The following is a 27,028-nucleotide window of genomic DNA, read 5'->3' on the forward strand; positions in this document are numbered from 1 at the left end:
CGATTGCTGGCATTCACAGCTAATCGAAGAGCAATATGTATACAGGCACAACAATTATGTGTGGTATAAACAAAGTTCAACTCTTCTCGTTTCTATAGTGTATGTTTAGAAAGTCCTTATCAACTTACTTTCACACTATTATCTCCACCTTCTTCAGCTGTTGTATTTTGGCAAGTTGCTCCATCACATGCTGGAATTGCCCCACTGTTTATTTTTGGTTCCCAAGAAGCTTTGCTTGCAGAGCCAGAGATTTGAGAAAATCCTCCTTGCTTGCTTATGATGCATGAAAGACTAGGTCCTGATTCAGAGTACTATTTGATTCTGATTGCTATCAGCAGCTGGTTGTGTTCCTTGGTAGCTAATACAACAGCACTTTGCTTTCCCATCTATCTGAGCTTTCTTACTGGTTTTCTTACTTTCTCTGATTTTTTTTTTTTTTTTTATCAAGCAGGTGATGAATGTTTCTGATTACTTGGTAAAAGATGATAGGAATCCCAATTTCTGTTGTGGGCTTAAGAAAGGAACACAGGCCTGGTAAGAGATAGCAGAGTTTCCTTTTGTGACATTAACTCCTAGTGTCAAATGTACTTTAAATGGACTGATCAAATGCAAAATCAAAGCACATTTTATACTCTAATTTATAAAATAGCAAAAATTAAAAGTTGTACTGTTAAACTGCAATTTTATCTGTTTTATGTATTCATCAATTATAGGCTACAAAAACCTGAAGAAACTTTAATTACTATTTTCCTTTTTGAGTTTCCTTTGTCTCCATTTGCTTTTTTTAAGTGCAATTCCATATTTTCATCATTTTCTGGGTCACTTGAAATGGAATAATTTTACAAGTTTAATAAGCAAAGAAACTTGGCAGAAGCACTCTGTTATATACAAACACTTTAATACTTTTCAATATTAATTCCTCATGACAGACTACACTGTATTCTCTATTATCATTTGCATGTCTGAATATCTCTCCATCCATATTCCCTTGTTTAGATAATCTTCTACTAAGACATACAATTTTCTTACTCTAATGTTTATCACATATTTAATTCCAGTTTTCACTCCAATCTTCCTATCACAAACACCTTAGCCCTTCATAATTAATTTCAGTTCAATATTTTTTTATCTGTCATTCAATTTAATTTCACAGAAAACATACAGGGTGAAAACAACTCAGAACCATATAGCTACCAACTTAAACATATGTTTTTGTCTCTTGCACAGGGCCTCCATCACAAACATGCCTTATAAATTTATCCAAAAATGTATATAAATTTCTTAATAAATAAATGGATAAATGAATAAATAAACCTAATTTTGGATCAGGGACAGAAATAGATGAGGGATCAAGACAAGAGCCAGGGAAAGGAAACTGTTTCATAAGTTTTTTGCAAATCAAGACATATTTCCAAATTACAAGAATATAATTGGGGTTTAAACTGTACTGGATTTCAAAACAAGAACCGGTTTGGCTGGACAGAGGAAAGAGACTGCATTTTCCAAACACATCTCCCAAGAGCAGAGGGAGTGGATAATGGGGAAGGGATTCAATCACACTGATTTCAAAAACTACCGTTATGTAGAATATCCTTGAATCTGTGAAAATCTGGATATAGATCTCTATAGTTATTGTTCGATGCAAATATTTTAAAACAGAACCGTTGAACATGAAGGAAACTGGATGATTAGATAATATTTGATAGGTCCCATAGAAACCTATGATAGGTTTCTCTCAGATCCCACAATGATTAGACAGAGATTCAACAAATAAACTTCCTGCAGTATCATAGTTAAAAGAAATGGGCAAGGCCAACTCTCAAAAAATGAGATTAAAAATACAGAAGAATAAAATGCTTAAATTAGCTTTAAATTACGGTCAACATAAAATCAGATACATGAATTTGTTGCTTCTTTGTATGTTGTATCTTTCTATGAATAACTAAGCAGTTGTATTTCATGCTAAGACATAATTGTGCTTACATTTTACAGAGGGCATCTGTTTATAGTATAACCCACTTTGACCATTTAGTAGCAGGTCATGCTACCATGTAAAACAAATAATACTATGAAAGGTCAGTGAGTGAGTTATACTGGAGAATTTCCTATTAAAATCTTAGCAAGTACAATACTAAGAAGCCAAACATTACCTCTTTAGCTCCATCACTATTAGCAAACAATGTTTCAGTGGATGCAGTAAAAATAAACAAAACACAAAAACAGTAGACCTTATTCCACTTATGCAAGTCAATTTCAACATATTTCTGAAATTCAACATTTAAAACTGCCATATATATTCCCAGCTGCCATTATCTCTTCTTTTGTAGGATTTTTCAAGAGAGGTCTCCTATTTATGATATTTATGACTTTTTATGATTTGTAACGAACAGCGACAGTGAAACCCAGCTTCTATTACAGCACCTGCTTCCTTCAAAAGGGAATTACCGTTGCGGGTAATTCTGTCCTTTTGCCATTCATGGCAGAAAGGGACAGCAGCAACCCGTGATTCAGATCCCCAACATCTGAGTTGCCTCCAGCAAGATTTACTTTTCAGTTAATTAGTTATTAGATTTATATCCCACTTTTATTTTGCAAAACTAAAGGCAACAGGCTTAGCTACTTAAAACTATAAATAACCCTTTAATGCAAAGTTAAATGGAAGGAAGCAGGCCTATATGTAACCAATATTCTGGTTTTCTGTGTTACTTAATTCTAATACATGTATTATACTTGATAGATGTATTATACATTCTTTCACATTGCATATGCATACATGTATTTATTATAGTAGAACAATTTATTATTATACATTTCTGGGTTAAACATAGACATCTCCAAGGCAAATCCCTGATTGTTTCAAATTTAGAGATTTACTTGACCATATATGTATGCATATGTCTGGCATATACACATTTATATGAATATAAATGCATATACCTTCTACCTATTGTATTCATGTCTATGGAGATTCTCCTTCTTCCAGGTCATGATTGTCCCAAAGGTGTTTTTTCCAAAAAGCAAATGGACTTTTTGGGGTTTCTTCTTTGAAAACTTCTCATTCAAGAAGCTGAAGAAGGATGAGAAGTGAAACATTTCAAAGAAAAAAACCCCAATATAGTCCAGTTGCTTTTTGGGGAAAAACACTTTGGGACAACCATGACCTAGATGATTGAGAATTTCCATAGACATGAATGAAGAAGCTTCTTGGATGAGAAGTAAACATTTTCAAAGAAAAAAAAAAAGGAAGTCCAGTTGCCTTTTGGAAAAAGCACCTTTGGGACAACCATTATATTCACATTTGTTTTCTGCTCAGCACCAATTCTAAAGATCCAGTAGAAATATTTCCTTGCTCTTCCTTCTGCTTGGTAAAACATGTTAAAAGGTATAATTCACCAACTGGATTTACTGGTGCTAAAATTGAGGGGGGGGGGGGAATCAGTGCTCATAGATGCAGACAGTGCTCCTAGGTATTCAATAGATGTAAACAAATTACTTGATGTTCAACAAAAATTCTGTTTCATAGAATTGATGGGAACATAATAGTTCACAATATGTCAGATGTAAGTATAGCACATTGAGCAATGGAGTATCAGGACTAGATAAGCTCTCTTCCTGACACTGATGAACTGGATCTTTTGTTGTTGTTGTTGTTGTTGTTGTTGTTGTTGTTGTTGCTGCTAACTATAAGTATCCAGCCTACTGTAATTCAGCCACAGCCTGTTTCAAATCTTCTACAATCAGATCCACATCTTCTTTGCTTGTATCACGGCCCACACTGAGGCGTATGGCATTCTGTGCAACATTATAAGGAATTCCACAGCTAAGCAGAACAGCTGAGGGCCTGGAGAAAAGACACAATTAAAGCAAAATATAACTTTTAACAATATTTTTACCATGGTGATCTGAGAAGCATATAGAGAAAGAAAACAAATTATGCATAGCTCCTCCAGTCCAAAAGACATTTATTTCTAAGATATTTTTGTTTCAATAGAAATTCACGTATGGTCAAGTTTTTATGCTGAGGTCTACAGAATTCCAACTTCAAATTTCTTTCAGAATTACTGAATTAATGTAATTAGATTAAGGTAAAGATATTAATCTTCCATAATAAATATTATATGCTTGACAAGCTAAACATTAAGGGCTTTTAAGTATGGAGAAAGTGGAATTGTTATTTATTGTTAGCACTTTAAAACTGATAAAAAGTTATTATATACAACACATACTCCTAATGAATTATGGAACCAACTGTGATGAAAGGTTGTGGATTTTTAATACAGTATGTTATTGCACCAGCTAATAACAAATTTAAACTTTAAATCCAAGTCTTTATGTAGCCAAAATAGAACACCTATACCTGAGAAGCCAGCATTAAAAGATTCAGAAGAATCATAATTGTATCAAAAAAAATTTTTTTAAATTAACCATTTTATCTACAAGAACAGATAAATTCAGATTTGATTATATTTAGTGACTATGCTATAAATTGATTGGTGAGACAGAGAAAAACAAATCAATAATAAACCAGACTATGGATTCAAGTCATGGATCACAGCAAAACTACTAGAATAAGTCTCTTAATATTGTGTAGCTATCTTATTTGCATTCCAAAATGCCAATGGCAATTTTAACAATATTCTATAGGTTCTAGAGTATGATTTTAAGTCTTGTGAAAAGAAAGGTAGAAATGCAAAGAACTTATACTAACCTGTGGTATCTGAAATACTGTATACAGCACACATTATGGAGAGCAAGTAACTTCTTGATACTTGGTACATCATTTTACATTTTTATGTCTAGTCAGAATAAAAGCATTTTGCAATATCCTAATTCCTCATGCTCCATTAATTATACAGGCCATTGCCCCAAAAAAGAGGGCTATGGGGATTTGGGAAAATATTTGTTTACAGTGGTGCAAAGCATATGCTCATCACTAGGAATAAACACGTACTGTATGTCTGCAGATTGATCAGTTTTCATAATGGCCTGGGTAGCTAAATCAAAATACTCTCAGCTTCTGAATATCAATTCTTCTCCTACTTCTATCAAAGCTGCATAATATCTCTTTCCTCACATCTTACTCTTAAAGACCCAGAAGGAATAATATATAGAGAGTCAACTGGTAGCAGATCCATGGAGGAACACAATTATTTAAATCATATAATATTTGTTCCTATTTCATAGAATAATGGATTGTGAATGGTGCTTATTTCTTGGATAATATTATAAATCAGTGAGGAAGGGGGAAATTACAATGATGTAACTGATGTAATTATAAAGGGCTGTAATTATTTATCATAATAATTTGTCACATGCCATTACTAGTTGTTAAGAATATAATGGTTAGAATGGTTGACTAATTGTTATTTGAGAGCTTATACAGGAGGAAAAATAGATTTTCTCCAATTAACAAATACTGCACTTAATTGGATAAATGGCTTAGATATTAATATATCTATAGAACACTTATTCCCATTCTCATGAACTAACTTATTTCAAAATGTAACCTATAAATTATATATAACTTCTTGAATTCCTCATTGGCTACATATTTCTATAATACATGTACCACAATGAGCTCCTTTTATATATTTTACTAGTTATATCCATGTACTCTATGCTATATGCTAAATAAACACTAGTTAAGCAACACAGGTGAATAGTTAGCAGGAGCACTAATATTATTACCAATGCATAGCTTGCTTATTATGACAAAGGTGGCAACATAACATTATCCCAAACATAATGTTTGCTGTGGCTCATGAAATTCTAAAAGTATGGATAAAATGGCACAAAACACTGTTAATAATGTCCTTCTTCACAGCAGATGTTAAACATTATCATCACCTCTCCATAATTCTTGGGTAATATGAGAAATTGAGAGCTGTGATGACTCTAAGTGGTTAATTCTTTGTAAAATACACACACAAACAAACTTATATACATACGCTTTCCAATTACAGAAATCTAATTCCACAACACTGGCTACTTACTGGTCACCCTTTTCAGAGTGGCAGGCTGCCCCAACACTGGCTAGCAAAGTCCTACAGCGTGAGAGCACCAGCCAACCTACAGAAAAAACAAGATATATTATCTGCTCTCTTCTCATGAAGTACCTCTGGATCTAAGTATGGAAGAAACACATAAAATGTGCTTGTAGTTTTGCCTATGGTATCAAGTATAACTGGGATATAATTTTTAAAAAATCAATCCTTGTTCATAATTTGATAGAATTGGCATCACATGAATGTTGACAACCAATGTTAGGATTACACATATAAAATTGCTACAACTAAATTAGAACATGGGAAATATAAATTTCAAATCATGTTTCATGGACAAAACAGCAAAATGCCTTCTGACTAATTACAGACATTATCTGTCTGACATTATAACATTATCTTTATATCTTGCATCTGTAGTTGGCATTTTCACACAAAAGCATGCTGATAACCTCTTGATTTGGTCTAAGGCAGAGATTAGTTTTAAAAGCAATTAATATTAAATTTTGTATTGATCACTAGATACAAAATCCCATAAATCAATCACAGACTAGTTCTTAAAGAACAGTGCAGGTATAGACATAGATGTTACCTTGTAGACCTGAGCCCAATATAGAAAAATTACAGGTGTTGCAAAGTCGTTTAGAGCCTTCCAGTCGACAGTTAAAATGGATATTTTGTCTTCCAAATATAGTCTAGAATATGAAATAACACTTTTTATAAAACGTCGACTAACACACACGCACATACCACAGATATCACTGAATTCAAGAAAAAAATAAAAGCATCTTATAATTTTAGATACATAAAGAAATAATATTTATGGGTAGTATTGCCCTTGTGGCAGTATAACTTTTAGAATAGCACTTATAGGATTAACTATCACCTTGTTCACAGGTGTGGGAAGAATATCTGAAAGGTCATGTGTTATGTCTACCTTGTTCTGGCAAATCAAAATAGGATATTTGTCATAATTCTTGTAGTAATGAATTCCAAGAAAGGCAATTCCAAGAGGCTTCAATTGGCAGTTCTGCAATAGTCACTGGGTTAATTCAGACATGATACATGTATTTATAATCTGAACCAACGTGTTCCCTATGTCATTTCTGTCCATTTGCTATTTTTAGCATTCTTGCCCTTTGCTTTGCTTCCATTTAGATTGAAAGGCATCACTGCCCTATGACTGTGTTTAGTACAGGATAATAGAGCTTTCTGATGTCATCTCCTGCTCCCATATAAAGACAGCAGAACTATGCAGAAAACTGTCTGAAATTACTTCAAGCCTTTCTTCCAGATAATCCCGAACTTTCCTCATGTGAGCTTCATATAGCTCAGAGTTTTCATTCACCAATTCAGCTGCCTGCAAAAGAAGGTGAGAATATCAGATTAAATATTAGAGCCAAATTCGAAAGGAATTATTCAGTTTCCTTGTACACCTGACCATATGATGATTATTTTCATTAGCCAGGATAGATAAAAAGCCAATATGGTAGAACCTCCTCCACAGGACACCCCCCCCAAAAGAAGTAATAATTTCAGTTTACTTTACTGTCATTGCACCTCATACAACGAAATTAACTAAATGCCATCTTCAGTGTATATCATACATAAGAAAACTATAAAAACAAAACAAAAACACACATCCTTTACATTCTATACAATTTAATTGAGAACCCCTGATTCTGCATTAATATTACACTATACAGTAGAATTCAATATAGTTATATATTGAATGTAGCTTTTTATGTACACTAAGAGCATATGCACCAAAGACAAATTCCTTGTGTCCAATCACACTTGGCCAATAAAGAATTCTATCTATCTATCTTACTGCTCTGGGGTAGAAGCTGTTTTTCAACCTATTTGTCCTTGTTTTTATTGTCCTGTACTGTCTGCCAGATGGTAATAGTTCAAAAAAAGGGTGCTCAGGATGAGATGGATCTTTAAGAATGTGTTGAACTTTTTTAAGGCAGCAGGAGCTATAAAGCTCTTCCAAGGAGGGAAGAGGGCAACCAATGATCCTCTGGGCAATGATGTTAACCCTCTGGAGTGCTGTCCTGTCTGCCACTGTGCAATTGGCAAACCATACACAGGTGCAGTATGTTAAAATACTCTCTATAGTGTAGCGATAGAAGGTTACCAAAATTTTTTCATTCAGTTGTTTCCTGAGACAACAGGAAATATTGGGGTATTCTGCAGTATGGCTGTACAAACTTCAAAAATAATTGGGAGAAACCTGAAACTCTTTTTCAAGGCTACTCAAAAACCTAACATTTTTTAAATCAATACCTGGTAGGTCCAAAAGGTTATTTTTGTCTTTTTTGCAAATGATTTTCAAAGCATGCAAAGCATATTTTGCAGGACCCACATTCAACAATCACAGCCATTCCCTAGGAGGGAGGTAACAAAAGGAGGCAAATCATAAAAGCACTGGTCCCTGCCATTTGTTTATATTTTATCTTGATGTTTTACTTTTAGTCTGATAAGCTACTTGTGCAGTTGCCAAGACTGAAAACTTCAAGATGCTACCAAAAAAATTTGGTGAGATTACTTTAAGCACCTGATTGCAACATAATCTTATCACTATTTCAAACTATATGTCAAACTAACCTGAAAGTCTAAGTCTAGGTCTAGAACTTTGGGTCCCCATGCAAACAGAGAAAACTTGGCTCAAATTATGAAAACTTGGCTCAAAAGTCTAGAAACTAAAGAGTACTGGCTAACATTAATAATATTAATAATAAAGAAATCTCAGAGAATCTAGAGAGTTACCTTCCTTCAGCTATATGTGTGCTGCATTTAAATCTATGACGTAATGATACCTATTTCCTCTTTTTTAAAAAACATAATAAAGACACACTATTCAATCAGGCAGCTTTTATTCACATTGCATATTTGTATTATTTACCATTTTTAAGCCTACCTTGCCAAGACCAGCAATCATTGGAGTATTCTCAGTCCTAAAAAAATAGCTTTTATTCATACACTTTAAATTGCACAAATACAAGGTCTACAACTGTGTGAATTGTTTAACACATTACATACATACTTAGCATAACAAAGATATTACAATATTTCACCTGTATTAATGTATGAAGTAAATAAACACTTCTAATGAAAATCAAGATACTACCTAGAAAACAAAAAATCCTCTCCTTAATTTTCCAGCTTATTTGCATTTTTCTTCCAAATATTTCCTTTTAATACAATTTTCTTGCACATGCTTAAAATCTACATACTATTCATTATAGCACAGAAGCGCAAAATGTGTGGCATGGCAGGTGTCAGTGCTGTCTATGATTCCTTTTCAAACCAGTTTCTCAGGCATCAGCCCTGACCTTTACTCTTCATAAGTGCCTATTACTCTACTTCTCTTCCAAATTCCTCTCCCTCCAGTTTCCCCTCTACTGTGCTCACTGCTGCCTCCATCATTTTTTCTACTTTCTGTGTTACTTCTACTTGCAGCTTCTCTTCTGTGACTTTAATCTACCTGATACTATATCTGCTTCCTACCTACCTAGATAATTCTCATCCTTTGTTCCTGTGATCTTTACTCATTTTCCTTCTCAGTTGTATTTCCATCATTGCTGCCTCAATCCAGTTCCCCTCAACCTTCTCCCAACTCAATTCATTTTATACTCTTCTGCAATCCTTATCCTGCTGCTTTTCCCTTCCTTTACACATTTTCTCTGCCTTATCTGCTACTCTCAGCATAGTCTGCTCTCTTCCTGCACTGTTTATCTTTTCACCTCTTATCTTAGTTGCATTTCCTTTTTCTGAAATTTAAGATAAAATCAGACAACTGGAATTGAAAAGCAAAGCACTGAAATAGATAGGGATCTATCTATTTAATTTCCCATACTTTTTGATTCAGAGATATAGAGAGAGAGGTGTTTTTGTGTTTGTTTACTGAATTATAAATTAGATTAAGTAAAGATGGATGTGTTTCTGCAATAAAACTTTAATTTTTAATGATTACCATCTTTAACTGATTCTGTGCATCATGTTGGTGTTGACTCTTGGTGACAATATGGACAGACCTTCTGCAAGACAATATGTCCCTAACCTGGCCCTTCAGGTCTTCTCATGGCATACACGTCACCATTGTACCTAGTCCATTCAGTTTACTGCTGGTCTTTCCTTTTTTTTTCCTTTCTACCTTTCCAAGTGATCCTTCTCAAGTCAGCTAGGTCCTTGCATAATTTGTCTAAAACGTAATATTTTCAGCTAGGTTATTCTCCTTGACTGAGAACTATGGATTGATTTATGGCAGCATAGCCGGGTTTAAAAGAATACTTTTTATTTTCTTTTACTTTTTATTTTCTTTTACTTATTATTTAATTTTACTTGCTAAATAAAAATAAAATAAAATATTCATTCCTGCTCGTGATGGGTTTTTTCCCACTACCCTCTTTTAGATTACAGTCCTGAACATGTCATCAAGCATGCCTACATGCTTTTGAACCAAAGAAAATTATACGTCCTGCCACAGTGTCATCATACATTTGTCTCTAACAATTCAGTTGGTTCATCCAGTGCTCCTGTTCACCATACCCTGGACGAAAGCTCCATTCCTGCCCACCTCCAAACAGCATGGGGTGAAGGGGAGTGTTCATACCAAGTCCTCGCACATACAAGGCTCCAATACGTGGGGCATAAAACTGCAATTATAAATCATAACATATAAAAGCAATATATAAAAACTGAAGGAGATAAATTACAGTTAACAATGCAAATAAAAGTTCCTAACAAGAAAACTTATTGAACAGAGTGATGAGTGAAGAGACTTCTTCAGCAGATAGTTGGCAGACACATTTAAGCAAAGAGAGCCATTGACCAAAGAAGAAGACTGCATTGCAGTTCCTCAATTAAGCAAGGATATTGGACCAGATGTCATGAAGGTTTTTTTTCCAACTTTATAATTTTGTCCTCCTGTAAGAATTAAGTGGAAAATGTAACAGGAGTAATACAAAATGCTAGAAGTTTTATGGAGATGAAGAAAGCATGCTAAAGCTGTCACATGGAAGAGTCCTAAAATTCAGTAATTAAAAAGATTTCATGCAAAAATTATTCCTGAGGGCCATCTGCTGGAGAATTCTTAAAAGACCCTCTGAAGTGTCATTAAAATCAAATGATGATTCTTATCACAGAATTATAGAGCTGGATGAAGCCAGTTTGGCACTGGATTGGGTGATCTATTCCATGTAAGAATTCAAAGTAAAAGGCTCAGTACTGAATGGCTACTCAATCTCTGCTTGAACAATCCAATGTAAGGGAGTCAAGCATCCCTCTGGATAATCTCAGCTTTATATACAGTAGTGGCCAAAATTGTGGAAACCTTTTGGGAAAAGTGTATTTTCTAAAACTAGCTAATAACACTTTTTTTTTAGTAGTACCATAAAATTATATATCAATGGAAAGATAATTTAATCAAGAATGTAATGCAATAACTTTTATGAAGGATTTGCTATTAGAATAGCAGTTATAAAGAAGAAAAGTGAAACGAGATATACAAAAATTATCACGTCAGTTAATACTTAGTTGGGTAACCTTTAGCATGAATTACAGCCTTACAACATCTTCCCATGGAGTGAACCAAGTCTTTTAGTTCTGCAGCTGTTATAATTTGAAACCAAGATTGAATGATTGCTTCTATTAACTGGGTTTTATTGCTGGGTCGCTTCTGACTAACAAGCTTCTTTAGTCGGTTCCATAGATTTTCAATTGGATTAAGATTTGGGCTATTCCCAGGTCATTCCAGCAGTGGAATATGATTATCTTGAAATTCCAAAAAAAAGTGGTGTTATTAGCCATCAAACCTCAAAAATACACTTTTCGCAAAAGGTTTCCACAATTTTGGCCACTACTGTAGTCATTTCTCTCAATGTTCCCAGTACTTCCACTTCTTGATATTACAATTGACTAGTATCAAGTCAAACATAAGAGATACTCTTGTACCTTCCTCTTTGAAAAATAAAGTTATCAGGAATTTCCTAGAGGTATCAAACTTAACAGAATATGCCTCCCTAAAGATGTGGCATAATTAAATACTTTATTTCTACTGTTTCACTGCTTTATATTCTGTATACCAACATACATAGTAAGATTATTCAAAGCAGAGTTTACTGAATAGCTATTTAACAAAAGACATTCCAAAAGCATGTCACATGAAATCTATAAGAGAATAGTTTCCAGAAATGACAAACCAAATTAGAGGCACAGTGGCTTCTAATTTAGTAAGTGAGAACTGCTGTTCTTGTGTATGAAGTTCTCCAAAGTTCAGAAGAGGTCACAGCAAGGAGATATTAGCCCAAACAGAGAAAAATATACCTTGTGCCCTACAATAGTGAGGTAATCTACTCCCAAATCCTGGACGTCCACTCGCCCCTTTCCAATCATCTGGGCTGCATCTGTGTGCACTAAGATCCATGGCAGACCAGAGGCCTTTCTCTTGTGGTTGATAACTTCAATCTGCTGACTGAGTTCTGAGATGGGCTGAGAGAAAAGTATCCTATGAGGTGTCAGGACATATAATTTTATCAAAAACTCTACCTTTCCCTCCCTGTTAGTATTTAATAATTCATTTTTGGAACTACTGAAATAGAAAAGCTATTACATCAACTAATATGCTCTGTTTATCATTTTGAATATAATTCTAGTCTCTCATAATTGAAGAATAGGCTATGACTAATAGGCTTATTGTTATATTGGTATTACCATCTTTCTACATCATAAAATCTATTGTTAACATTTGCCTGTCTCCATAATAAGATTAGCATAACTGAATCTACCTAGTAACTTAATATTGATCTTGTTCTACTTATTTAGCAAATTTTATAATAAAAATCTAAGCCAAAATGTATTGCATACATATCTAGCAATTTAATGAAGAAAAATCTAATAGCCCATGCTAGCAAAAATAAAGTCATTGTTGCAAAATATGGGAGCAAGAACATGGGCATAAATAACAAAAAATTAAGAAATTTTTTGAAAAGATATTAAATGTTAAGAGCAGCCACCCTAAAGAACCTGTTTTGACACATCTTTGGCATTAGTTTAGCAAAAGGGAGAGCAGAAATAACTTTGTGTGAATGTGTGCGTATGTGTATGAAAGCATACATATAATTTATTTAATATTTTAAAATTTAATATTTTAAAAGAAAAAGTCATAATTTTATAAAATGTGGTAAATGTATAAAATATTGTAGGGCAGACAAAGTTTGTCCATCAGTTACAGAAATATAATATTTCAGTGGATTCATTATATTCTCATACATGAATAAACCTGTTCCTAGTGGCTTTATTTATTTATTCGTCATCTAAACATAATTGTAGACATTGCCTTATCCTTGGAATACAATCAACTGAAACAACCTCACAGTCACAATCATGTGTCATTTGCAATTCATAAGTCAGTGATTGAAAGCAGGCTGAATGAATACAATAATAAAAAATGTTTTTTGAGAATACCTGTCAATACTTCCTAACATCTGGAGTAATCTCAATTAATTAAAACTCTAACCATCTTCCTTAAATTTATGAATTATAACAATTAAATTTACAACTCACCATCACAACCCCCGTTTCATTATTTGCTAGCATTACAGAAACTAAGCAGGTAGTTGGATGGATTGCTGCAACAACATCATCTACTTCCACTCGCCCGGTTACCTTTGATACTGGCACAAAAGTGGCTTCTATAAACCAGGATAAAAAGAAGAAAGTCACCCCACAGTTCAATTTGCTCAAAAGCAGTTGCTATTTTTCTTACAATAGGTTTGAAGGATGCCACAATGGATATCAGATAAGTTCCAACCAAACCGCTCAGCAACAGAGACTGCACAATGTAACAGTCATGAGGAAACCTAAAAAGTTACAAGTTTAAAGGCAGAATTTAAGGAAAAAAGGGAACTCCTCAGGAACTCAGCAGCAGCTTGAAAGCAGGGTATAATTTAGCTCCTTTATTTTATAAAAAGTTTAGAGTTAAGAAAATGCTTATAATTAATTCTGTCAGGTGCAAGAAACCAGGAACCAAGGTTATTCAAATAAGTAGAAATTTATTCCATTCTAGCTGTTTACAAGAATCTGAATTATTAATGGTCAAGGCAAATTGGTGATAAATAAGAGTCAATGGAATTCAAGGAGGGCTGGACTTGGATCTCTTATGAGCACGAAGGGACTCCAAACTGATGATGCACTTGCCCCCACCCTGCCACCCCCAACTCAGCCTGGTCATCTCCTACAAATTCCTTGCCTAACTCCATATAATTAAATAAAAAGGAGGGATAAAATTCTAGTAATAATTTAAGCTCATAATAATGATAACTTTTATTTAACTTTTTTTTTGCATTCCTTCCTCAAGTTTATAACCATTATCTTCTACAATCAATGATCTAAGCTAGGATGTCTGAATGAAATGCATGCATTTCCCCTCCCGAGAATAAGATGGCCTTGATGGAGATAACACAGGAACTGTTGGTTTGACATAAATATATGAAGTATTTTTTAAAGTCCAAAATAGCCAGATAGCATTTGGAAGCATCTCACACAGAAACTGCCTGAATTCACTGAACTATAAGGAAGTGAGGTACAGCACAAACAGATTTGCCAGATTTCATGGATATTTTTTAAAAAACAAAGAATTTTTAATAGTTGCAGATGCATATTGTTCTGAAAACTCATCTATCCATAAAAAAACAAGAAAGGTAAACTGGGGGTGACACATAGCATCTTGAGATCATAAATGGGATAGTGAGGTAAAGAAACTCATAAGTTCATGTTCTACTAAATTTGCATTTTGTGAATGGCCATTCCCACAATAACAGCCATTTTGTGAAACATCTTACCTCCATTTCAAAAGTGCCACCAAAAATGTTGATGCCCTAGCTACAAAATGTCAATTGCTCACCAGCTTTTTGTTCCTTCACCAGGTGCTCTACAGGGAGACGAACTGAATCATGTTCAATGCAAGATATAATGATATGTGGAAGTGTCCCTAAAGTCTTTTCTTCATGGCTTTCTTTTGTTGCAACAGTACTTCGTTTGCTGCTTTTCATAAAATCCTTCACTGCAGTATGAATCACTAAGTTATTTGCCTGGAGGAAAAGAAAGAAAGAAATACAAATCAGATCAAAGAGTCATTTGCCAAAACATAGGATAGAGACAGATTTTTCTTTGAGCTAATTACTATTTTTTGCTGATTTTTCTCATCCAGAATTTCATTTTCAAAAAATAAAAATAAATATGACTAAGACTAGAAACTGAAGGCAGTTTTAAAAATAAAAGCCGAATCAAAATAGTGTTAAACTATATCAAATATCTTACTTCTGTCCCTCCAGAAGTGAAAATAATGTCCTGGAACGGTCCTCCCACCATTTTAGCCAGATTTTCACGAGCTTCATTTATGATCCTCTTTGCTCTTTGACCTGTGGAGGCAAGACACAAAAATGTATCATATAAGGTAGATCCTGGGGGGAGGGAATTGTTCATCACACTAAAGGAATGTGCATTTATAATTATGGGCTTTTCCCCCAGTTGCACCTAATCATTATACAGAGATGTCCTGGCAACACCACTTTTCAGTCTTGTACCCATGAAATTACCTTCATTTTATTCCATGAGTGAGACAGACTTAAGTCATCATTTGCTCTACTTTAGTGTTAAAATGGCATTTTCTTCCTTAAATAAACAACACTCAACCCTAGCCACAAGGTGTGCTAAAATGCTATTTCTTTTCCCACTGTTTTGGAGGCAAAACATAACTTACAACTCTGAAAGTTATCCAACCATTATTGCTCCAAACCAATATTAATGAGGCTAAGTTTTATAATATCCAGTGATGGCTACCAGATACTAAGAACACATAAGCTATTTTGCTACTTTGAACTGTAAATGCCAGGTGTGGCTGATGCTTTGACTAATTTTACATACTTTTTAAAATTTATTTGTATTGCTTTTCAGTAACACATCTGACTGCTTTCTGTTAAATTATATGTACATACACATACATTGCATGCCATCCTACCATCTTTTCAAGCAGCAAGCCCATGTATTGTTTTTTAAACAATGAAAAAATGCAGTGTTGCATGTGTATGTACATATAATTTAAACAAAATAGTCAGATCTAAATGTTACTAGGGCTATTTAGGGCTATCTCTATTTTCCATAGTTACTACTAGAAGTGACTGAAGACTGTAATGATTCAATGTTTGAGTCTTCTGATAAATCCTTAACTGCTATTCCAATAACCCTTTAAGATTAGAGCCCTCCTTTACCATTAGGCATGCTTGTATCCCAAAAAGATGCTTTCACAAAACACTTATCAGACCTGCTTCATAAGAACTGCTAGGATTGCCCCATGCTTCATACATGGCTTCTTTAACTGTCTCAATCACTTCTGGTGCCAGAGGGGTGGTTGCATTGTAATCCATATAAATTTTCCTATAGGAAATAGAATGAAAAAATGGTTATCAACAGAAAGAGGAACCACATAGATTAATACCGTCGCCTTCACACTAGGTTGCAGTGTGTATTTTGGAAAATCTTCTTTGACAGATCTTTTCCATTGTTATCCACTTTTTCAAGCAATGACAGTACTGTATTTTACCTCCAAATGTTACAAAATTGTATTTTTATACCTTCTCTGAAAATTGTCATAAAATTGAGGAGGTGGACTGCCTCATGAAAGCCCTTTGATACATTCATTAATTTTGGAAGCATTATATATATATTTATGACTCTGAATCAGACATTTGAAATTGGCTAATAATCTTGGTAATCTGCATATTCAATTCCAGGATAATGTTTTTGAATGAGTTTTGCAACCCCATCCCATGCAAATTCAGTTTAAAATAAGCCCGAGTTCAACTGGTTTTATTGTAAAACAAATCATACATGAAACAGCAAGATCTTAATACTTACATTAAAAGCAGAGACCATAATTTGGTAACAAATAAATTACATACCTGTTTGATGAGATATTATTTTTTCCATTAGTGTTTAATTTCTCATTAGTCTCCATTGTTTGTTCCACTAGTATCATCTTCAAGGTGGTCTCTGCCATTCTCAATCAGTCTCCTTGTGAAACAATGCGCTGAAAAAGAAAAATGTATCATGCGACTCTCAAGATCACAATTTGTTTCTCTGCAGTGGCCTGCCAGCTGTCTGGTTCAGGTACTTGCAGAGATAGCTAAAATTCCTTAGAAACTCCTGCAAGTAAGCATGTTGGCTTCAAAAGAAAGATGTACAAAAGAATCTAATGCAGATAGACAGAATGAAGGGCTATCTTATATGTTTGGCAGTAATTGCTTCTAGGTGACAAGTGACTGGCAAGGAATGGAGCAGAGAATACATGGCTGGGAGAGCCTGAACCCAGATGATCCATGGTCAGGAAAAGGAATCAAGATCCCTGAATTCGGTTGCCATTACCTTTTTATAACTTTGCTGTCAGAAAAGCATTAGGATTGCCATAGTTAATTCTCAAAACACTTGTGTCCCCAGGATCCTAGGTTAAATTGACCACTAGGAGGCACCATATGACTGATTTCATCCTGGACCTTCATACTTTTGGTGACTATATATAGTGCGTTAGTTTATCCAGGTCCTGGAGCTTAACAGTTTCAGGAAGGAATACACAGAAGCTGGATAATTGCAATATATAAAATGTGGATATATACAATCAACCTTCCCTTATGCCCTCAGAGCAGAAAGGTAATGTCAAACCTTTGGCATCATTACTATTCTCAGGGAGGACTACAAAGAACTAGTATATGACAAAATTGAGCCAAAATTGGGTTAAATGAACCAACAATAAATCTTCTGACTCTATAAAAAGTTGAAAGATTATGGAATGGCCTCTGAGACTGCAACAGTGAACGGAATCTATTAGTTATATTAGCAAGTTATATTAAATTAACACATTAGTTCAAGCAGAAGCAGAAAGAAAAGTTTTAGATTTTTAATTAGATATTAATTTGTATATATGTTGTTCAAAATCCCTTTGAACCCATCTTTTTCTGTCAATGGTGAAACATTTTATGGACACCAGTAAGGCATAAGAGTAAGTAAGGCTCCTGAAATATCTCAAGCTGTCTCTCTGATTTAGGAGGTAGCAGTTATAACAATAAGAAGCCACTCACTGATTCACCCTCAGTTTTCTCTCTTTTAAAGACATTTAATTTGATAGCCATTGACAAAGCTTATGAAAGAGAACTCCATTCTTTAGCTCCATTTAGCTCCATGGGAAACTCATGACTCCACGTATAATTAAATTATAACTCCCAGCATCCTTCAACACTGGTCATGCTATTGAAAACTACAGTTCAACAATTACTGTACTGAAATAGGGAACCTATCTAACATTTTAGTTTTGCAGGAAGGGAACTTACATTGCCTTACTAAAATCAGCTGACATTGTTAGTGCAGCATTGAATAAGACTAAACAATAAAATCTTGTATCATATTTAGAGCATTTAATTCTCATATACTTGGTAGTATAGACTCAACCAAATCTGTCCAGTTTTCAACTTTTCCATCTTCACCTCTTTCTAATTGCTATCACTCAGTAGTTGCTCCTTAAAAGCATCACTGGTTTATCAAAAATAGCTGTGGAAATGGTTGCTTCCTAAATAACTGAGTAGGGTGTAACATGAGTTTTTCAAGAAACAAGTATCCAAAATATACCTATTAATGTCTATATCAAAGTTTAGTGCCTGCAGATATGCTGAACTTAAATTTCCTTAATATCCAAAAGAAAGGGGTACCCTAGTAAAGGGTTGGATCACAGTAGTAAGGACTTTCATCAGTCAAAACTAAATCAGCTCATTAAATATTTGACACAACACTGCAGTTCCAGTGTTCTGTTGTAATTCAGTTTTAGCATCTTGAATTAAAATAATTTAATGTTTTCTTTCTTTATCTCCATCTTCCTTCTGGTTTTAAACTGCAAGTCCTCTGGGAGAGAAGGCTCATACTTTCGGATTCCGTGCATTATTTAAAAGCACATTTAACATAAACTATTAATATATTAATATAAATATCAATCTTATAATATGAATTTAAACAAATCTGTGCCAAGGTTAGCTTTTAAATTTTTAGTTAATCTGATAATAAAGAGAAATTTTCACCAAGCAAAAACGATGGCACAATATCAATCAAAAGATAAACAGACTTTCCCTCCAGGAAAAAGAAAACCCGTAGCGCATCACTGTGTGACAATATCCTGGAGAGAAAAACGGAGAAGCCGCCAATCACACAACCAAGGGAGCTTCTGACCATGGTTAAATGTCGAAGACTTCAACTAGGCGAGACAATTGTTACACAAACTTCACGGCGTCGCCATTGGTTACTGAGGGAAATACTCTTAACGCAAACCAGTCCGCGCTCCTCCTACTCAGCCATAAGCAATTGACTGCGATTGCAGCCATTGAAAAAATAACCCGACACGCAGCAAGAAAAGCTCTTAAACACTGACATATAGTAGGAAGAACGGCAGGCACTTACTCTAGTCCCGCCCTAGTTGGCAAGGTGACGGTGGTCCCAGAGAAGAGCTGATTGGCCAATATTCGAATCTAGTTTTCGATTAACGGCAATTTAAGCAGGTTCCCTTTGGAGGACCAATCGAGTTTCTCTCCACCGAAAGCCAATTGGCTCTAAGAGCCTCCCTGTTTTGTAAATCGGGCAGTTCTTTCGTCGATGAGGATGGTGCCATCCAGTTTTAAATAATCTACTTCCCCCCCTACCCCGACCCGAACCCCCTTCTTTTTAACCGTGATGTCGTTTATTGATGCCCCTTACTAAATAGTGGTGATTTTTTTTTTTTTGGCTGTTATTCAGTCGGTTCTTTTTCCCGCTAGGAAAAAAAGTGGGCCTGTCAGAATTTTCCAAAACTTGGTAGGCCCTTAACCCACGTTTCGTCTTCGCTGACTAGTCAAAAACGAAACGCTGACGATTCCTGGTAGGTTAATGCTATTTTCATCAGCCGCTCGTTAAAAGCCTGTTTGGACCATAGAGATGGAAGGAATTCCCCCGAAAGCAAGCTGTAAATATGCCCTTCTTCAAGATGGCGGAGGTGGGTTCGCTTTTCCCTTTTTACTGCCTCGAGGTCTCGCGGGGTTTCACTAAAGATGGTGCGCGGCGCGTGGGCCTGTAAGTGACGCCTTACCGGTTTTTTTTTTTTGTTTTTTTTTGCCGTTCTGGTAATCTGAAGCGGGAGGGGAGGGATGAGGGGAAAGGCGGAATTGGAGTTCACCGGACTGGGTTCCGCTGTCGCTGGCCTACGGGGAAAGAAAGGGCCTGGGCTTCAGATGGCCTGCTATACGCAAGTGGGCAGAGACTTGACGAGGCCGAGAGGGAGGAGGCCGCTCCACCCCCTTTCCTTATGGGTCGGGTGGCCCTTTGCTTTTTCTACGTAGCGTCCTCGTTTGGAAAAAGCCAAATGAAGTGAAGTAGCGACAGGGATCTGCCAAATGGAGAGAAGCTTCTCATTCTCCGTTTGGAAGGACAGCGCTCAGTCACTCACACCCCAGCGAGCAAATAAAGAGCCTATAGGTATTCTGGAGTTTGCTGACAGGGTAGATTGAGGTGGCTGGTGGGGTTCGTCTACCCTGTTTTTGGAAAGCTTCTAGGTTAAAGAACAGAATCGGGCGGTATACAATTTGAATGAATAATTGTTGTTATTTATGTGTTGCAGCGAAGACACTAGTAGTTTTGTGGCGCCCAAATACTAATACATTTATTATCCATTAGAGTTCTTCCACCCTTCTTGTCTTATGTTTTCTTTGGCCACCTGCCCTGCAGACGTGCAACTTTTTTTTAAAAAAAATTGCAAGCTGCTGGAAATTATACAACTATAAACTAGCTCCACGATGTAAAGTTCGTATTTTAAAAGCTTCTTGCATTATTGGATAAAAATCGAGCACTGTACATGGGAGTGCCGATTACTCTCCTCTGTGTTTCCATACTTTTTCTTCATATCTAAGAAAAGTGCATTTTGTTTGGGGCAGCATTTCTTTGCACATATGTTTAAGTATAATTACAGTATGCAGGATTAATATTTAAGAATGTATAGAGTTCTGGAAATTCAAGTTTAGTTTAAATAAGCTTTGCAGCTAAGTTGATTTTTTCATAGACTACAGCTTTTGAAAAGATGCAGAGAATTTCCATTGTGTATAATGAAGAGCATAAATAGTTAAAAGTTGATAGTGTAGAGCAGGTTTAATGTAGTTGTGATGAATAACTTGTTATGTTCAGCTGCAAACGGCTCCAAAAAAATACCTTTGAGAGGATTCTTACTTGGGACTATTGCAGTTTCCACCAGTGGAAAATATACATTTATTCATTTAATACATATATTGCTACACTATAAGTGTGGTATAACAGAAAAGCAGACTAATTGAGAAATAATGGCAAAACTATTAATTTTCATAAATTATAATCAGAAATATTCTAATAGGTATATGTACTGGAAATCTTAAACTTTTTTCTGAATAGGTCAACTTTTAAGGAATTTCTAAAGGATAAGAATGATGGAACCATTGAGATTTTTGGTGGGATGGCATTCTACATGGGGTTTCCATTCCATTGAGGAATAAGATGTCCTTATTTTTCCCTAGATTTTACATGGAGAAGGAACCTTCAGCAATCCAAATAGAGGTCTTTGTCCTGAATAGGTAGAAGCTATTTCAAGATGATCCTGAATTATTTTAATTTATATAGGCATCCAGTTGTCATGTGAATTAGGGCATAGTACACAACTGCAAAATTTTACAATATAATGACATACAGAGACAACTTCATTGAATCAAAAATAATTTAAAAATAGTCAAGATGGTAATAAAACCTTCTGGCCAGTTTCTGTGGGAAAAGTGAAGTCTTAAGAGCCTTTAAAGAACAAGGCCAGGAACAAGACTGCACGGTATCTAAATCTCAGCAGGCATGAAAGTAGAAAAGACATGCTTCCTAGACCCTGCCAGATGACACTGCATACGTGATAGGTTCATGCCTAGTCTCCCAGATTTTATTGGATGCTAAAATGAAGTTGGGCTTTAATTCATTTTGAATTTGCCTGTGAGTTGCCATTTGGAATCAGTGTGGATTCTAGTATTATGTATGACAAGTATCTTTCACCTGCGGACAAATAGGAATTTTGGTCCAACTGTAGCTTCAGAACAATTTTAAAAGACAGATCCTGTAAAACATAATGCAATTTAATCTAGAGATGGCGATGACATGGCTTTGTTGCTTTTATTTGTCTTTTAGGTTATATTCCTGAGTGTTGTAACAGTGATATGGGCAGGATATAAATTTAATAAAATAAATTACTTCGTTGCATAAACATTGTTTTATAAATCTGTATTGTTTGGGAAAAATTAGTTATCTCTGTCAATAGAGGTAGTTGAAAATAGAATTATTTCAGTAAATAAAATAATATACTAACGTTTTATTCAGTTTAATGAAATAGTAAACTGCTTATTCATTTACACATCAAAAGCAATGTAATCATGCTGGCAGCAGGAAAGGGTCAAATAAAAGCCTTTTTTTCTCTTCCCCCTCCCGCCCCCCTTAGCAGAGTGGAGAGGTTGGAGGAGGAAGAGATTTCAAGAGTACTGTAAACCGTGTAGCTTGCCTGCAACTCTCAGTCTTAGGCTGCCAGTGTGATTGCATTGCTTTTGACAGTAGGTGGACACTTAAGCATTCCAAAGAGTGGGGGAGTGGTAAGGCAAAGGAAAGCTAAAGGTGTGAAACTGAGTAGTCTTGTCTCTTCCAGCTGGAAAGCATGGTTTGTGATTTCCCACTTGATGACTGCTTTGCTTAGAACTACTTATATAGCATTTTTGAATTCGAATTCTCATTTTCATTGTTGGTGTTATTTCAGCTAATGTCTCCCTTCTTTTTCAGCTTTTGATATAGAGTGACTTTAAACAGGAATTATGGCAGCTTTGGATAAAATAAAAGCAAAAAAGACTCTGGGAACTGTTGATTATGTAGAATCATCTGAATTTGCACAAGGAATTCTGCCTACTAAGAAGGATGTCATTCAAAACATGTTGTATTTGTTGCATCCAAAAAGGGCTGGACAAGCACAACGATCCAAAGAAGATGCTGCCCAATTGCTTGCTGAACTTTTGCAGGAACACTGGTTGTTTTGCAATCTATATACCATAGCAACACAGAGCATAAAAAAGCATATTCTGAAAGTATATGAAGAATTCTCAAAGTTATACCAATCCAGAAAGCGAAGAAAAAATGAACTGTTTATTCAGAAAGCAGATGACTTCAATAGGAGTTCAGAACAGCTTTTTGATATATTTTGTACAGACACTGTTACACGAGAGAAATTGGAGCAGTGCAGTGGTGTTAAGATGACAGATACTGAATGGAAATTCCTTGAAGATCAGAGGAATGAGAGAAAAATGTACTTTGAGGACTTTGTGGACAAAAAACAAATGGAAACAATAGAAAGACGGAGAAAGGTTGAGTCATTAGAGCATTTTAGGAAAATTGCAGAGGAAGAGAAAGAAGCTCGTAAGCGGAAAGAAATGACTTCAAATAGGGATGAGCAGCCAGTTGAAGATGTTAATAAGAATAAAGATGACTCCTGTCTTGAATACAACAAGGGAATTGGAGGGTTTTCAGATAAAGCAAAAAGAAAGCGTCTGTCGTCTTGTTGGGTAACTGGGACAGCAACTTCAACCACTTACAATGAATCAGTTCCTTCTGAAAATCAGCATCTACGTATGAATATCAGAAAAGTCAGACCAGGATTCTATGAGACTTTTGACAAATACAAGAACTGCTAGTTTGATATCTGAACTCTCTGGAGGAATTAACTTCGATCTTAAAGTACCCAGATTATTTGGGAGTTGGTGTAGATAATTATGTTGGGCTCCATTATTGTGCAACAGCAGCACCAAAAGGATTGGTAAAAAATAGTCCATGGAAAAGGTTAAGATAATAGCCATTTAGTTTTATAGCAATATATTCACAAAGAAAAAATATTAGTTATGAAAAAACTATAACATTTGCAAAAGAAATCTGAAGCTCCAGTGTTTATAAGCTGAAAAAAATAAAGTAGACATGAACAGGTTACATTCCATGAGAATAATGTATGTATTTCAACAAACTGCTTAGGAAGATAATGCTTTATCCGTTATGTACAGCATTTGAATCAGACCAGGCATACTAAAAACATAATATGGAGGTCTGAGAAAGAAAAAAATGAAGAATAAATTAATTAAATAATAGGTTGTATTCCAGCTCTGCATCTCTGGAGATTGGAAGACCATATCCAATTTATTAACCTAAGAAGCTATACATGGCTATTGAAAGGAACAGAATTCATAGTCTTTGTGTAACATTGGAATATCGTGGATCACAATAAACTGCAAACTCAAACCATGACAACTAAAACTCTGTCCCTTAAGGAAAAATAATAATTGGTCCCAGTGATTCAAAAAGTGCTGTTATTTTCTAGGGGAAAAAGAAAACAAAAACCTGTCTGGCTCTAAGAGATGTAGTATATATAACTTGCAGTTGATACACTGAGATTCAAATGGTTTTAGGTATTTGCACAAAAAGTAATGGATTGCTTATTTGACCTAGTAGATAAGTAGTTGCTAAGAAACCCTACACTTTGGCAAACCAGTTCTTGTAGATAATTTGATAGCTTATTGGAAGAAAACAGGAATTTTAAACAATGGCTTTAGATACCAGTGTGCTGGTGACAGCTATCATTTTTCTGAATTCTTGGCAATTATTGTTGGTAATTATGTAAAAAAAAACTGTAGTTAAAAGTAACGGGAAGATGTGTAAAACACAATATGATAACATAAGGTGAACTTGCCTAAAGGTTAAAGAAAAAAGTCTCAGACAGATAATTTTGAATGTGTAAACTGATGTTTGCAACAACAGAAATATCTAGCTACTTAGTCATACCAACTGACTTTGTAAGTTGATTCTTTAAAGATTTAAAACTTAAAATAATTTCAAATTTTTACCTTATAATTCTAGAGTAGTCCCATGGCAAGATAGGCAGCAAATGAATTCAGTAATATTTTAAGAATAATTCTGCATAAATTAGGTAATTTACATTTCAAGAGCTGTGGTGGCACAGTGATTAGAATGCTGTATTGCAGGCTAACACTGCCATCAGCCAGGAGTTCAGACCTGACCAGCTCAAGGTTGACTCAGCCTTCCATCCTTCCGAGGTTGGTAAAATGAGGACCCAGATTGTTGGGGGCAATATGCTGATATTTGTAAACTGCTCAGAGAGTTCTGTTCTAGCACCATGGAGTGATACATGTCTAAGTGCTATTGCTATTGCTATTACATATTTTTGTTTCACATCTAAAAGCTTTTTTCTGTATTTTTAGCATATTTTCCATGTATTTCCCTATAACAACATAACTACTAAAATAAACAGTACACACAGTACAAGTGAATATATGACTAAGCGAGTCCAAACTGGTTTTAATTATGTAATTGTTTTGTAAGGAAAATATCAATTTGAATGCTAAACTAGCAACAAAAAAATAAGAAAAGCAGTGTTGGAATTAAGCATATTGGTTAACTCTGCCTCTGGGAAGCCTCCAAATAAGGTGCTGTATGTTGATAATAACTCCTATTACAATTGTTCTTTAGATACTGGAATTCAGAGGCATAAACATATCCTGAAAAATGGCAGTGGCAAACCTTCTGCCTAGAAAAGTATATAGTCCTTAGGAATGAAGCTTTACTCTAAATTCTGGTATTTAGAACCATATAACTTCTAATTATTCGTATTCTGATACTTCCAAGAATGTTTTGAATCCTCCTTTAAAATCATCTAAAAAGTTACTTGTTTTATAAAAATGAATCTATATGATTAAATTAAGTGGTGTATAATGTGGAATAGCTTCTTGAATTTCCCACCATTCACCTTCACCTGATAATCTCTGATTCTGGTTCTGACCAGAATCTCTGATCAGATTCTGGTTCAGACTAGAGTCAGATAATCTTTGACTCTGATTCTTATGGAGAAGAAAACAGAAAATTAGATTTAGTTAAGAAGCTTAGTACAGTAAATGGGGGAAATGACTCATGGGCCTTATTTTTTCTTTGAAAGTCCTGAAGATTAAGGAATATACAAACTAAATCACTTGCTATGTTTTATATAGGATGTAGTAAAAATTTTTTAGAATAATGGAAATTCTGAGAATGAAATCTTGAGAATGGGAAATGTATGGCTCCTAGGTTAATTCCTTTATATCTACCTTTTACAGCTAAAGGAAGATGATCAAGTATGTTAACTTTGTCTGTATTAAGCTTACTTGAGCAGTACCGTGATCAGCTACAGAATAATCAATTGCATGACTAAGACAGTTTTCATTGAAATGTAAGAAGGCTCTCAATTAACAGTTTTAACTGTTTTATAAACTGAGTGAAGTTTTTTTTCTGGCCAAGAATAAAATTGCTTAAAAGCAGCGTTCTGATTGTCTGCTATGCTTTTCATCAATATATTAAAGCTTTGTGGCCTTTATGAATATTAACAGGACCAGCATCTCCCTGATCTAACTTTAATTGGAAGATGCATCTGTTCCATTTGTCAATTTTTTGAAGCTGAAACACGAGATTGAACACAATTTTATTCTTTCTCAAACCTTTGCAGTTTTTCCTTTTATTGTTTTGATTTCTAACTAGCAAATCTGTTTCTAATACTGATTCTGTCATGTGAATAAACATCTCTGACTGCTGCTGTTTCCTGTTTTAGGTCTGATATTATAGAAAGCATTCATCATGCATCCTGGAAGAAGAAAATAAATGCTTATGATACAACAGTCTCTGTAATCTACTGTTGCACTGCATAATAATAATTGATGTCTAAAGCTCATTGAAATAGTAATTGGGTGGAACCAATCCTACCTTTGAGGGGACCCTAACCATAACTACTTAGAAGGACTGCCTCTTAATCCTACTTCTTTGTCATTATATGGAAATAGAATCAGAAGTTTGATACTTGGCCTGAATGAATAGAATCTTTCTTCACAAGG

The 27,028-nt window shown here is 35.0% G+C and overlaps 2 protein-coding genes across 5 annotated transcripts; one reads left to right on the forward strand and one right to left on the reverse strand.

Annotated features, from left to right (window-relative positions):
* Positions 1-925: 925 nt before the first annotated feature.
* SCLY (selenocysteine lyase) lies at positions 926-19,720 on the reverse strand. 3 transcript variants are annotated; one of them, XM_070944886.1, is made up of 13 exons: positions 19,503-19,720; positions 16,967-17,094; positions 16,330-16,442; positions 15,327-15,427; positions 14,911-15,097; positions 13,572-13,699; positions 12,333-12,497; positions 10,557-10,663; positions 8,926-8,962; positions 7,279-7,362; positions 6,595-6,697; positions 5,994-6,069; positions 926-3,841 (listed from the first exon to the last, which is right to left on the reverse strand). In XM_070944886.1, the coding sequence occupies exons 2-13, from the start codon at positions 17,062-17,064 to the stop codon at positions 3,697-3,699; spliced, it is 1,344 nt and encodes a 447-aa protein (XP_070800987.1). In that variant the 5' UTR covers positions 17,065-17,094; positions 19,503-19,720; the 3' UTR covers positions 926-3,696. The 3 variants fall into 3 exon arrangements, 2 of the variants coding, with proteins under 2 accessions (XP_070800987.1, XP_070800986.1); XM_070944885.1 differs by lacking the exon at positions 19,503-19,720 and adding an exon at positions 19,275-19,370; XR_011600479.1 differs by lacking the exons at positions 926-3,841; positions 5,994-6,069; positions 19,503-19,720 and having other exon boundaries at positions 6,610-6,697; positions 6,940-7,362; positions 16,967-17,186.
* Positions 19,702-26,737, forward strand: LOC139317804 (uncharacterized). Of its 2 annotated transcripts, none has more exons than XM_070944888.1 (2): positions 19,702-20,070; positions 22,899-26,737. In XM_070944888.1, exon 2 carries the CDS (start codon positions 22,931-22,933, stop codon positions 23,798-23,800), a length of 870 nt encoding a protein of 289 aa, XP_070800989.1. In that variant the 5' UTR covers positions 19,702-20,070; positions 22,899-22,930; the 3' UTR covers positions 23,801-26,737. The 2 variants fall into 2 exon arrangements, with proteins under 2 accessions (XP_070800989.1, XP_070800988.1); XM_070944887.1 differs by lacking the exon at positions 19,702-20,070 and adding an exon at positions 20,234-20,549.
* The last annotated feature ends 291 nt before the right edge of the window (positions 26,738-27,028 follow it).

The sequence above is a fragment of the Pituophis catenifer genome, unplaced genomic scaffold (assembly GCF_029215685.1).
Source record: "Pituophis catenifer annectens isolate HBS135680 unplaced genomic scaffold, rPitCat1.0.hap2 SCAF_6, whole genome shotgun sequence".
Taxonomy (NCBI): Eukaryota; Metazoa; Chordata; class Lepidosauria; order Squamata; family Colubridae; genus Pituophis; species Pituophis catenifer.

Coding starts and splice junctions, on each gene's coding strand:
- SCLY (XM_070944886.1), bottom strand. CDS start 17,064: ATGGCAGAGACCACCTTGAAGATGATACTAGTGGAACAAACAATGGAG. Junction 15,428..16,329: donor TAGCAGTTCTTATGAAGCAG/GTCTGATAAGTG, acceptor TTGCCTCCACAG/GTCAAAGAGCAAAGAGGATC. Junction 12,498..13,571: donor ATGAAACGGGGGTTGTGATG/GTGAGTTGTAAA, acceptor CTTTTCTCTCAG/CCCATCTCAGAACTCAGTCA.
- LOC139317804 (XM_070944888.1), top strand. CDS start 22,931: ATGGCAGCTTTGGATAAAATAAAAGCAAAAAAGACTCTGGGAACTGTT.